At 36.1% G+C, this 13512-nt stretch overlaps 2 protein-coding genes across 2 annotated transcripts; both read right to left on the bottom strand.

The window, feature by feature from the left end:
• Nucleotides 1-343: 343 nt before the first annotated feature.
• LOC135616495 (uncharacterized) lies at nt 344-10578 on the bottom strand. The gene is made up of 12 exons (XM_065115740.1): nt 10363-10578; nt 9746-9847; nt 9453-9535; nt 8943-9018; nt 8755-8822; nt 7093-7177; nt 5284-5402; nt 5112-5195; nt 2964-3110; nt 2398-2506; nt 2190-2309; nt 344-723 (listed from the first exon to the last, which is right to left on the bottom strand). Exons 1-12 carry the CDS (start codon nt 10553-10555, stop codon nt 650-652), a joined length of 1260 nt encoding a protein of 419 aa, XP_064971812.1. The 5' UTR covers nt 10556-10578; the 3' UTR covers nt 344-649.
• A 900-nt stretch (nt 10579-11478) lies between these two features.
• Nucleotides 11479-13225, bottom strand: LOC135616059 (uncharacterized). The gene has a single exon (XM_065115224.1). The coding sequence runs from the start codon at nt 13095-13097 to the stop codon at nt 12006-12008; it is 1092 nt and encodes a 363-aa protein (XP_064971296.1). The 5' UTR covers nt 13098-13225; the 3' UTR covers nt 11479-12005.
• Nucleotides 13226-13512: the final 287 nt, after the last annotated feature.

Genomic DNA, 13512 nt, shown 5'->3' with positions numbered 1-13512 from the left:
ATCTGATGACCAAAGCAACTTATTACATTCATGATCTATCAAGCCTTGTAACAATGTAAAACCTACCAAAATGAATACCCAACCACTGCATTCAACTATGCCAATTTGTAGGACTTCCAGACGAAAATTTACCCAAGAAGTTAGAACTCCAACCTAACTTGTCAAAAATGAGGATTAAAGATGAACATCTCCAGCTTTTCAGAATCCTGTGGCATAATATGCACAGAATGATGATTTATGTTCAATTTGGCTTGCATGGAAGTGTAAAAAGTTTCTAACAGAAGTATCTGTTCCAGTGGATGCAACCAGTTATCTTGCTCAGCATTTCAGCTCACTATGGAAATTGAACAAACATCTGCCTTTAGCAGCACAGAGTGATATGGCATGAAAATGATGACTGTTCTAAAAATACAAAACCAAGTTGAGCTTTGTATATTCAGTTCAATGATCAGATGGAACTAGATATACATGTCTTTTGCGACAAGTGAAAACAAATTGGAGCTTGGTATATCTAGTTCAATGATCAGGCCTAATATCTGTCTTTTGCGATGAATCAATATGCTCTTCTTAACTTGCGGCAAAGATAAGACAATTAACGTTGATGAGCTCTGACACTTTCCCATCAAAAACCACCAAGAGGAACTTATCATCACCTCAATACGCTTCTGCTCTTCGACTTCGTAACAGCCTCGACAATTCTGTATGTCCACCTGTCGAGCATTCCTGTTGAATGAAGTACAAAGATGTCATTCCTCTTCATCATTGAGCGTTAGACATGAAATCAATACTCAGGCAAGTATTTTTATGCTTAAACTTCAACACCATTTTTTCAGAGAGAAATATATCATTATGCAGTAAAAAGCGAATTCATTTGATCACTAATATGACCAGGTGCTTGAACAAATAAGACATTTGATACCTTTTAGATAAGATCTAAATGATGTATTCGTATTTATATGAACAGAAAGGACCATGATAGTTGTATAACTTTTGGATAATGTTCTTCAGATGCAAGTTCATGCAGAACATTGGGCCACCCATGTGAACGTCATATATAGGCTAAAGATTAGGCCAAAATGAAAAGTGTTGCACCCCCTTGAAAAGTGTATATGTAAAGTTGTAAACACACCTACAATGATGATTGTCAAAACTCCAAGTGAACCTGAAATATGTCATGGACTTGATCTACGAATAGTGTATCACCAAGCAATCCATTATGAATTCTTGGGGAAAGTGGGTGAAATGAACCGAAGGCTTGGGAAAAGATATATGTACCAGAAGCCTGCGTTCGTAACTAAGTCTATCACCAAGCAATCCATTATGAATTCTTGTGGAAAGAACATTCACAGAATCAAATTGTAATGGATTACTTGGCCATAGACTTAGTATAGGAACACAGACTTCTAGTACAAATTTCTCTTCCTAAGCCTTCGGTTCATTTCTCCCACTTGAAGTCTGTTCTTGTAATATGTGTTTCTGTACTTGTTCAACTTAAGTACAGCAAGTTGGAAAAAAGATACCACTCAGAAGTAATTAAGGAACTAGTTTGAACCCACCAAATATATCTGGATAGGAGGCATCATAGCAAATTTGTGAGAAAAGGATGAATCTGAAAATAAAAATTGAACTTACAAAATAAATCAAATTACCAAAATTTAAAAAGTAATTAATCACTTCAAAATACATATAGATATGGATAGGAATGAACATCTATTATCTTAAAGATTATTGGAAGTGACATTAAAAAATGATAAAGATATGCGATAGCCAGATATTGATGTAGTTATATGTTTTTTTGGATAAGTGATGAATGTAGGATTTGATTCCAGCATCTTACTGTTTAAAAAATATATATCTTTATCAGCTAAACTAGCTAGCACCACCATTTCTTGTTTAAATTATATTAGACATCAAAACAGATCTCAGTGAATATTATTAGACTTTAAACCCTAACCAACTATAAATTATGAATCCCATGAATATGAGATCCTCACAATCACTCTTTAGGAAATAAAGATGTTTGTAACTGTAGGCTTAACTATAATAATTTCAAAAATAAATGTAAAACAAGCCCTATAGAGATGGGAAGTAAATATGGCAGTTTGTTTGATATTTGTGCGAAACTTTAAAAGTTAAAAAACATCAAATCATGCAAAATAACTGGCATACACTTGGTATCAGATAAAAACCTGTTAAAGCAAATGTACCACCAAGCACTGCACAAAGTCGAGTTAGGAAGTGCAGAAAGCTGCGGCGTTCTTCTTTTATTGTCACGGTGATAGGTGAAAGATCATACAAAAAGTAAACAGCTGCACCATAGGTAAAAGACTTACAAATGCAGCAAAAAACATCCAAAAGCAATATAAAGAATTTCAAGACGCCAGTTGGGACACTGACCTGGCCATGACCTATCAGTAACACGTATTGGAACATAATATTCTGTAACAGAGAACTGATTTGTTGGCAATACTTCTTTGGAAAGGTATCTATATTCCGTTGGAACAATCTGCATTATGTTTACACACAAAATTTTTAAATGTAACACATTGCTTGCTTCATAATAATTAAAGAACATAATTTTAAGTCAAGACTAAAGAAATTTCAAGAACAGGTTGGAAGCTTATAATGAAAAGAGGAACAAGAAAATTGTAAAAAATCACTACATAAGTCTCTCTGAAAAAAGAAAAACTTCCTAGCTAATGTTGATAAACAAAGGACCAGAAGTCAGAGTCGCACAAAATTGGGAATCCTTCCATCTGGTTTATAATAATTAATAAAACATCTATTATGCTTGTACAGAGTAAATGTAACTCAATTGAGCCATGAAATTGAAGGAAGAGTCTGTGCATCAAAACCTATAAAAATTACACTTAATAAATGGTAAATTAATTCTTAACATCAAGCCATCCCCTATAACCATAAAATACCAGCATGCGAGTACCAAATAATAGATTAGCATTTACCTTTATATAATATTTGAAAGTACCACTTGTATCATGTAGCATCCTGGTAGTTCCATCAAGGGGATTGTGAATCCCTGGGTAGCTTGGTCCAAATGACAAATCATGGATCACATGACTTACATTCACAAGTTTTGCACCTCCAAAAATCTATATGTGAAAGATAAAAATGAGGAGATGATTGCACAACCCAGAACACAATTTTAACAATTTCAGACGAAGTCATTAACTTCAGAAACAATGACCTTCATCCAGACAGGTCACAAACTTTTGAAACAATGGATATAATAAATAACATACTTTCATAATCAGCATAATATGAAAAGGGCATTTACTTGGGTAATGACTTCAGCTTCATGGTAAACTACAATCTTAAAAATCCCACTAGTGGTGCAGTTAAATTCTCATTTAACTTTTGGAGCTTCAAAAGTCTTTCATGGTTCCATCAAAAAAAGTTTAATAAGTGGTGCAAATGGACTTTAACCTCCTAATAAGATGGTTGAATGAAAAGATATGACCACCCAAGACCGAAAGAGAGATAAGAGAAGAAAGAATTTACTACTCTACTTTGATAAATCTAATGCAATAGTAAAATAAAATCCAAGACAAATATGTCATGTATGCAGTAAATCAAGATTCCTCATGGGAAATTTTCCTTCTCTAAAAATTCTGAAATCCGACAAATTCCTATCGAAGGACTGCTGTACTGCCCAAAATGGTACAAAACATGCAGTACATACTGGTCCAAGCACGGGCTGATACATCAACCATCCCTGTTTCAGACAGACCAGTTAAAATAATAAAAAAAGGAAAACAGTGGTGGGCCCCACATCCGATTCGGCATTAAAAAAGAACAAAAAAACCAAATTATGGCTCATGAACACGAGCCCTCTTTTTGCATACGACGCTGCAAAAAACTCAAATATGATTCTAAAACTGACATTAAAATACATACATACATATAAATTTATGCCACAAATACATCTAAAATAGTAAATTTCAAGATATACAATTTCAAATAATACCATCCGGTATGGGCGGTATGTACGGTCCGTCAGCTTACTAGTACACGGACCGCCCGTTATCGGACGGAACAAAAAAAATATATATATATATATATATATATATTAATATATATATATATATATATATATATATATTTTTTTTTTTTTTAAAGGCGACGTCACCTTATATATAAGAATATTTATATATCAATATATATATATATATATATATATATATATATATATATATATATATATATATATATATAAACGAGGCGATGTCGCCCCGCGTGGGAGAAGGAAAAGGCGACATCGCCGAGGCGATGCGACGTCGCCTTTAATAAATATATATATTTATATATAAATAAATATTTATTAATTATATATATATAGAAACGAGGCGATGTCGCCCCGCTTGGGAGAAGAGAGAGGCGACGTCGCCGAATTATATATACATATATACATACATATAAATACATATATACATATATACATATATATATATATATACCGAGTGATATACCGAACGGTATACCGCTCGGTATACAGTTTCGTATCGTACTGAGCGAACGTCGAAATTCCGATACGGTATGAAATTGCATACCTTGATAAATTCAACCAAAAAGAATTTTGTCTAGAGCATTTAACATAGGATTCTCATGAGGTGCTCTGAGGTCCGATCACTTTGTATCATCCAAACTTAAAAGAAGGTCAAAATGAGCAAATCTTGAAGATGCAAGATTTCAATGAAATCAAACACAAGTTGTTCAAAGATCTCCAAGAAAATGGACCAGAGTGCAATGTTTAGGAGAACTAAAGATGTTAAAGTGTGTATTGTGATTATGCTGAGATTACTACTGACAAGAAATTCAATAAAGGGATTGAACAAATTATACAAGTAGAAAAACTCCTTCAAACCATCTATAACGAGAGAAGAGGGGGAACAAGGCAGAAAGACAAGAAAAAGTCACCAGTCAAAATCTCGATAGTAATTAACCAGAAGAGTCTTACCGCAAATAATGGAAATTAATGATGCCGCAACAGATAAATATAGATACAATAAATGATAAGCATACATTTATTTTGCATTTCTCTAGAAAGTATCAGTAAACACATCAATCACTAATTAAGATTTTAAATAACTAACCTGTTGAGCTACAAAAATGTTTAACCCATGGATTGAAATATGAAAGTTACCAGCAACTCTCTGCACATCCAAAACCCCATATACCTGTTTCATTTGAAGTACTTGATTAGCAGTGGGCTGTTTGAACCTGAAAATATGGCAGACAAATACACATATTGAGTAAATAACATACTCGGCATCCTTCACCATTTGAGATAGCACGCTTTACATTCTCAATCATTTTCTCAGCATCTGAGCCAAAAGTATCCTCATGTTTTTTCTGGGAGGAATCATCATGATTATCACTATCATCTGTGAAGAATTTACCCAACAAAACCATTATTCAATTATTTTCTTGATGTCATATCCAATAAACATTCCTTTCAATCACAAAAACTGTTTAAACTCCAGTAATGCAAACAACAAAATTCAACCATAAAAATCAGCAAACTACTTATGGTTAGACAATAAAGAATTATAATGAAAATTTCAATCAGTAAATAACTCCAGATAAATGAGCATAAATGCAAATGGGAAGAGAAACAAGAATAATACGTAGGCAATATTGTTTATGATCCTCTCGGATCACCATCAGATGATGCACTGTTTTCTAGGTATGAATTATCAGAACATGTCAATTATGAGAGATCATGAGACAGATTACTCGTACATCATATGAACTACATCTTGTGATGCTTAATAAATTTCACAATAACTATGTTAGTACCATAATTACAAATGAAGCATCAATAAACAACATCTGAAAAAATTAACATGGTCAACTTCCGACCAATTTGTTCAATATTAATAATAAAAGTCACATTTTAGGTATCACCATTACTTAGATGAGAGTATCTTGTAGTTCTTACTTTGCTAATGGCACAACCATGGTCAAAGATAATATTGAACCCCTTTTATTCGGTCATGTTACGAAAGAGCAAAGGTTGACTTCTACCCCATAGATGATAATTCTTTCACTCTAGTCACGGTAAGTGTATCAAATATCTGTAACTTTTCATATTCATGACAAGTGGGGTAAGATCAGTTAACTGTATAAGGAAATGGAACAGGAATTCCTTTGGTATAAAACTATAAATATCTAGTGTTTGGTAGCTACCTGGGTGCCCACTAACTGGAGAGAAAGGCTAAGATTGGAATCTCCAAGCCAAACCCTGGTGTTTCTGCCTGCTTAGATCTTCCCACTGGGCACAAACCTCTCTAGTTCTGCCTTTTCAAACTAGTGTTTCGACTTTCTTGTACTAAGCAGAGATGTCAATTTGTCAACATTTTCCATGACAGTCAGACAAAAGGGAATAGTCATTCATAATTTAAACACCACAAACATAGAGGAGGTATCTGCTCAGCCAGGGGCATCAAATTATACAGCTGTAGTCTATATAGTGCAATGACCCTTTTGTAATGGTAGAGTTCAGACTTCAGATTCATCTTGAGAAAAGATTATCCAGGGTCTCCTTCTTAGTAATTCTTGGATGCTGTTCTAAATGGCCTAATAAGAACAGGAGGAACAAGCATCCCTCCTACTCTTAAAGTTTATCAACACACATAATACCCTCAAGTTTGAAAAAATCAGGCTTTTGTTTTAAGAATCTTGATAAACTGTACCCCAATTCCCACTATTACCACCAGCAGCATTCATTCAGAGAAAGATATTTGTGCAACAGTAGAAAATTGGAAAAAAAATCAGTGAAAATGTCCAAAATATATTAAGGTCAAAGGGTTCAATGATGGTATTTCACCTGACAATGGCTCAATTATGATATGTTGTCCCCCTGAACCATAATATCCTACACTAAAATGGATCATCTGGAGCATAAAAAGTTGTTTCCTCTAAGAAAAAAGCTTCACATGTCACTTCTAAACCATGCCAGTAAGGAGGAGAAGATCAATTAATGCATCAAGTAAAGAGTGGTAAGTAAAACACAAAGATGATCATACAACCAGCTAAAAGAAAAAAATATTTACTTCCAGGAGAGGAAATTACCATGCTTGTGAGCTGAGTGTTCCTTTTCAACAAGATCTGATAGGTACTCTGTGCCCGTAATTTGACCCTCTTTGTTCAAGCGAAGCTTTAATATTCAAAAAGAGGAAAAAGAAAAGGTCAACAAACAGTAATGACCATAGTTAGTATCAGCCATACTACGCATCCCATTGTATCCTACAAGTCTGCATGACATTTAGCCTAATTTGCACAATGCTGTTTTTTATACTTTAGATATAGGAAACTATTTTTCTTTAATTATTTTTATTTTAAATAAAGTATTGCTGCTTGTAACTTAACTGTGACTACAAATTGAAAAATAGGGAACCTATTTGTTCAAGAATAAATCTTAATGACCATGGATCAGATGGTAAAGCGTATAGAATACTCCCATTTTTTTTAGAGTCCACAAAAATATAAACAGAAACAATTGTAAACATCAATTCATTTTTGCAGTTTTATTTTGAAAAAAAGATCAGTATACAAATGAAAAAAAATACAGATGGGCCTTTGGTTAGTTCATCAAGTACAATATAGCATTGACTCCTATAATAAGCTGCAATATATGCAGAGAAAAGAAAGCTCATCAAATTGTACATTACACAATCTCAATACACAGGAAAGGTGAAATATTTAAGAGGAAAATCTACATTCTCACGATAGATCCCAAGCATAATAGTCGCACACTTTACTCTTAATGTTGTTATAATAATAAGTGCTATATGAACAGAAAAAAATAGTTAACAATCTAAGAGCGTCTAGGCTTTCCCACCCTTAACTCCTGAAGATTATGCGAGGCCAAACGACCATATTCCCTTTGAATAATGTGTTCCTATATCTGGAAGATTCTACACCTGTGAACAGCCAGAATTTTTTAATTTTTGTTATAATTCATTGTCCAGTTTATTACTGAAGTTAAACTTGACATCCTTTCCTCATGGAACCCAATCAATTCCTGCAATTAACAATTGTAAACTTCAAACCGCTCACTATCTGCATTCCTTGCCTTCCCTCTCTACCTTACACTGTGTGGCATGAGACCATGTAGCTCTACATGGCCAAAATTTAAAGAGATTGATGATATTAAATTGTGCATAGATTTTCCCCATCAGATAATAGAAGAAAAAAATCAATATCAACATGGAATCCTACTGTGAAGTTTTAGTACACTTTGCAAAACATAGAAGTGAAAGAGTTTCAAATACAATGTAAAAGACTGACAAATAGAAAAGGTAAAGAAATTTCAAATTGCTCAAATTTATAAAACAAGAACCTAAAAAAATTACAATGTCCGTACAGCAATCTATTTCTAGGAGATTCTCATTTACAATATAAATTTTTACAATTTTAGAAAGCATAAGAGATTCTTGTTTCCAGTATAAGTCTTCACAATTACAAAAAGCATGGTACTTTGTTGTCCATAAATAACAGGATAAATAGAGTCCAGGACATTTAACATTAGTGATTTACCTCATTCATGCATTTCAGTGTAAAATGAAATTTGCTAACCTAATTAAGAATAACAATGAGGATATCTAATTATAAGATGACAAATATAGAAATTTCAGTGTGTTTATAATCAATGGAAGTTTATGATAGCTGCAAGTTACAGAAATGTGAACTTGCATAAACAAAGCTAGATGTAGAAAATATCAGTGTTGTTACCTTCCAAATATTTGTATCCAAGTCCACCTCATGTTTTCCAGACATGTCAATGGCATCCACACTCAGAACTTGGACAAAAAGTTCAGAATCAGTCATAATGCACGAAGTTGATATAAGAAGACTGAGAATCTTCCAAGCCTTAAGATCATAACGAAAGAATGCAAAAGACAGAAAAATCTATGGTTAACCTTCACAAGGTAATGAAGGGAATGTCATATTTATATAAATTGGAAGTGTTTCTCCTCGCTTAAGATCTACAGACATCTGCAGAAATAAATGTATTAGAATGGAAATATAGATCCAAAAGCACAACCAATTAGCTGAAAACTGATAGCAAACATCTTCGAAGAGAAAATCAATTCAGTCAAGCAACACTTTACAGAGATTTCAAAACATACGCATATAAGCAAAGAAATGATATAAGAAACAAAACAGCAAGTAAGTTATTGTCAGTTTCTGGAAAAGGTGAATGAATTATGCAGCAACTGCTCATTACTCTGGCCATTTTCAATTTTAAATGGTGATCCACATGTATAATCATTCTAGTGCTTCTTAAGAGAAGCTTGGATGTCAAACACCTTATTAGAAGAATTACTGATAAGGTCTGATAAATCTAACAAGGGACAACCCATTAGAGAAGTAAAAAAGTTTGAGAAAAAGAAGCCAAGGTTCATTGGCGGGAAGAATTGTTAGCAAACCTGATGGACAGTATATGTAGTGAGATAGTACTTCAGCTCATGCACAAACAAGGTTCCCATTACAGCAAGGCCAATGATGGAAACTGAAAAGAATAAAACAAGGAATTTGATAATAGTCAAAAAGTGTCATATACCATGTGAAACAAAATAACAAACTATCTATAAGAATGTGCAAGCAGCGCATAGAAACTACAAAAGAAAAAACAACTGAGTACAAAGTATAAGACAAAATGCTGACGGATTCCTGATTTTAGAACAAAGGAAGAATGGAACAACGTTTGATATATACATACCAACAGCTCCAGAATGGGTCTTCTTTAGTAGGTGCTCCTCTGCACGAGGAAATGCGTCAAAACTCCTCAAAGATTGCAGTCGCCCCATCTTCAATATCAGGTCTGTGAAAACAACTTAGATTCAGTTCCTGTTACTACAAGTGCCTGGATATCACCAGCCAAGGGCATAAATTTGCTAAAGCAATGGATTTCTTCGCACGGTATGCTCATAATTAGAATCTACGAGATCAAAAATCAAAAGAAATTATTAAAAAAAAAAAAGACAAGCGACGACCTTGCTATTAGGTCAATCGAAGTATCACACCTAGAGAATCATAGCACAAGAGAATCGGAAAACCACCAATCAAATACAATAAACCAAGCATCTTTTGAAGCAAATTATGTTAGTCCTTGCCCAAATAAAAACGGAGAAAGGAAAAAACTCGATACCACCGAAAAGAACAACAAAAAGCAACACACATTCGATGAAAACCAAGGATCCAAACCCTAATCCAAAAATCCGAGGCGCGAGATCGAGAAAGATCTCGTCAAACCAAATCAAACATCAGATTATACTTCAGATAAGCGGAAAGCACAAACACGAATCGGAAAGTACGGATCTAAATTATTCTGCGCACCAGGTAGGTTTGGATCTTCAGCGCGAAGGTTCTGTCGCCGATGGAGTGGAAACCAGAGAAGGGCGTCGAGGTGCAAAGACGTATTGTATTGATTAAGGATTGCATCACCGTCCATCAAATATGATGAGGAAATCGCCAGACGAACGGTAGAGATGCTCCTATTTTGGGCTTGCCATACAACGGTTATCCGCATTGTCGGGGCGGATTCTCCTAGGCTCCGAATCCGATAGATAATCTTATAAATACTGAATAAAATTCATATTTGATATTTCAAATAGAATTTGGTACAGAAAAAATAATAATAAATTCCAATACATGAAACATAATAAATACTATCTTAGAAAAACAAAAGAGGATATCTGGATAATTAACATATATAAATCTTTTACCTATATCTTAATTATATACCTTAATTATACTTTTATCTATAGTTGGTTCAAATTTTAGTAAATGTTTTTGAATGACCTGATAGTCTTATATACTTATAAGACTAAAATTTATATCTTATAAATTTGAATGACCTAAAATTTTAGTAAATTACACTTAATTATAACATATATAGATTGTAACAAGAGCTCAGTTGGCATCCATCCAATTATACTCTAATAGTCTTTCTCAAAGAGATATTCCATATAATATTTGTAAAACATGTTGTTTACATAGTGACCACTTACAGGTCCAATTCTGATTAGGTCATTATCATTCAAAACAACCAAAAAAATTGTTGCTATAGTTATCTTTTCTTTTGCAGTCTGAGTTGATAATTGAGAAGATGAATCCATGGCTAACCCTCTGTTTACATGCATTTCTTTGCTGCAATTAAAGCCATGCTTTGTAGAATGCAATAAGACTTGCCATGTATAAAAATTGCAGGTGGAAAATTATTAAAAAATATTTTATCTGTTGATTAATGATTTAGCTGCTTTCCTTTTTTTTTGTCTTGTTGAGAATAAGCAAATATAGTTAATGAAATTTGTTTCCAAGTTCTTCTGTTTTCTTTAAATATTATCATGGAATTATATAGCTTTACAGGATCAGGATGGATCGAAGCATCCTTGACTTCCATGTCTTAGCAACAAATAGATCTTTTCTACTACGTTCTTGCAGGAGTTGCAAGGACAGTCTCTAACAAAAGGAAGGATTGGAGACCCATAAAAGAATCATTGTAGTTTGGTGCTCAGAACATGTTACTGAGGCACACCAGCTAGTTCAGAAATGGAAGAAGTGTTTGACTTTTCTCCCCAAAAAAATCATTTGTAGTTGTTAATTGACGTCAAGAAGCAGATTAATCAATGCAGATTTCTGTCTTTGACTACCCCAAGTTACTATAGGAAATTTCCTGCAGTGACCAGATGCAACTAAATAGCTGGTATTGGAGAAAAGTCTCTGAGCTTTTGGCCATCATCTTCCTCTCTATTTAGATGTTTTGTTCTGCAAACATCACAAATTCAACTTGTTGTTCTCTATCATAAGTGATCACATACAAGTGAAGCATTTCCACACTGCTAACTTCATTTTGTGAACCATGAGAAGTCTTCTACTTTGCTTCTTGCATAAAGGTTCTTGACTTATTGGTGTCAATTGTATGATTGTTTCCGGTGATCTTATACCATGTTCATCAAGTAAAACAAACTTAACATCATCTATTTCAACCTTGAACATCCACCAGGCAGTAAGAATGTGAACCTGTCAGCATTCTCCAGCAGGAATGAGGGAAGATGCACTGCCGATGCTGATTTCGGTATCGAACCCATCTTCTTGATCAGCTCACGGAAGCTGTACTCCTCGGGCAACATGTCGAACAGGTCCTCGCCCCGGCAAATGATCTGCTGAATTCTCCGGCGATCCAAGAAGCTCGACCGCCGCACACGATCCGCATGGCTGTATGCCGTCATCTTGAACACGAACTCCTCGATCGTACGGAAGCAGAAGCTGCAATGCCACCCTGCGTCCGCCAGCATCAGGTCCGCCTGCCTCGAATGCCGGTATCCGGTCCCCTGGTTGTACAAGTGCGCCGTGGCTCGCCAGCTGCTGTAGTCCACAGGGAACTCGAAGGAGTACATGTAATGCCTCAGCTCCAGGTGCATCACCGGCGGCACGCCATCGCACCATCGCAGGAGTTTGACCGTCTCGGCGCTCGGGATCTCGTCAGCGTCGGCCATGATGACCACATCCCCCGGGGCGATCCCTGACCGCCGGAGAAGGGAGCTCAAGGCCACCCGCTGCTTGGCTTCGAGCTCAAAAGGATCTCTGCCCAGCGTGCCGGCGGAATTGCCTGAGAAAGCCCCGCGAACAATCTTGGAGCTCGCGAACTCGAACCGGCCGAGGTTGTCGACGAAGTAGAGTGGTTTGGCGATGCCTGTGAAGGTGACGTTCGACTCGAGGATGACAAACTTATGTACGTAAGGCAGGAGCTCGCGGTACCGAATCTCGAGTATGTCGAGCTCGTTGCTGAAGAGGATGGCGTCGAACACCCGGCGAGGGGAGGACCGGAGGCTCCAGCCATGGAGGCGGCAGAGGTGATCCATCGGCAAGCCCTGCGCGTGGTAGTGCCGGATGCGTGTGAACGGGCGCGGCGGGGTGTCCCATATGGGGCGGAGGACGTACGATATCTTCTGGCCATGGCAGAAGACGGCGACGACGAACGCTGGGAGGAGGAGGAGGAGGAGGAGGAGGCCCAGGACGTGCTTGTGGTGGAGCTTCCTCTTGACCAAGGGGGGGGATCTCCTGGCCATGGCGGGGGCTTATGAAGGTGTGCAGGCTGGTGCTGGCTGCAAACAACAGCACTGTGCATACTCATTCTGAGTCATTGGAAGACACAACAAGATCAATACTTATCGATATAAATAAAACACACGTGAAGCAGCAGGTCAACTCTTATCTCCTGCGACAGGATTGGATCTCTTGATATTGTAGCATTCATAGAGTATCAATCTCAGGTCAACCAGTTTGGAATTCTCGTTTAAAGCCCAGAGAGAAACGAAACGCTTACCTCGAGAACAGAAGTTTTAGGAAGAACACTGGAATCTTCCCTCCATTTTCTTTCTTATCCCCTGCTTCCTTCTTCGAAGAGATCACCATTGGAGGAGCAACACGAGTAGGCTCCTCTTTTTCTAATCGAAAGATGATAACTAATAATAATAATAATAA

Source organism: Musa acuminata, chromosome BXJ2-7, assembly GCF_036884655.1.
Source record: "Musa acuminata AAA Group cultivar baxijiao chromosome BXJ2-7, Cavendish_Baxijiao_AAA, whole genome shotgun sequence".
In the NCBI taxonomy this organism is placed as follows: Eukaryota; Viridiplantae; Streptophyta; class Magnoliopsida; order Zingiberales; family Musaceae; genus Musa; species Musa acuminata.
Note: the sequence above shows the minus strand (reverse complement) of the source record. Positions and strands in the feature narration are given on the sequence as shown.

Bases quoted from the DNA above. Each gene is read 5' to 3' on its own strand.
- LOC135616495 (XM_065115740.1), bottom strand. From the start codon at position 10,555: ATGCGGATAACCGTTGTATGGCAAGCCCAAAATAGGAGCATCTCTACC. The intron at 8,823-8,942 runs GTTAACCATAGA...TTTTTGTCCAAG, and splicing joins CCCTTCATTACCTTGTGAAG to TTCTGAGTGTGGATGCCATT. The intron at 5,196-5,283 runs GTATGTTATTTA...CAAATGAAACAG, and splicing joins CAAATGGTGAAGGATGCCGA to GTATATGGGGTTTTGGATGT.
- LOC135616059 (XM_065115224.1), bottom strand. From the start codon at position 13,097: ATGGCCAGGAGATCCCCCCCCTTGGTCAAGAGGAAGCTCCACCACAAG.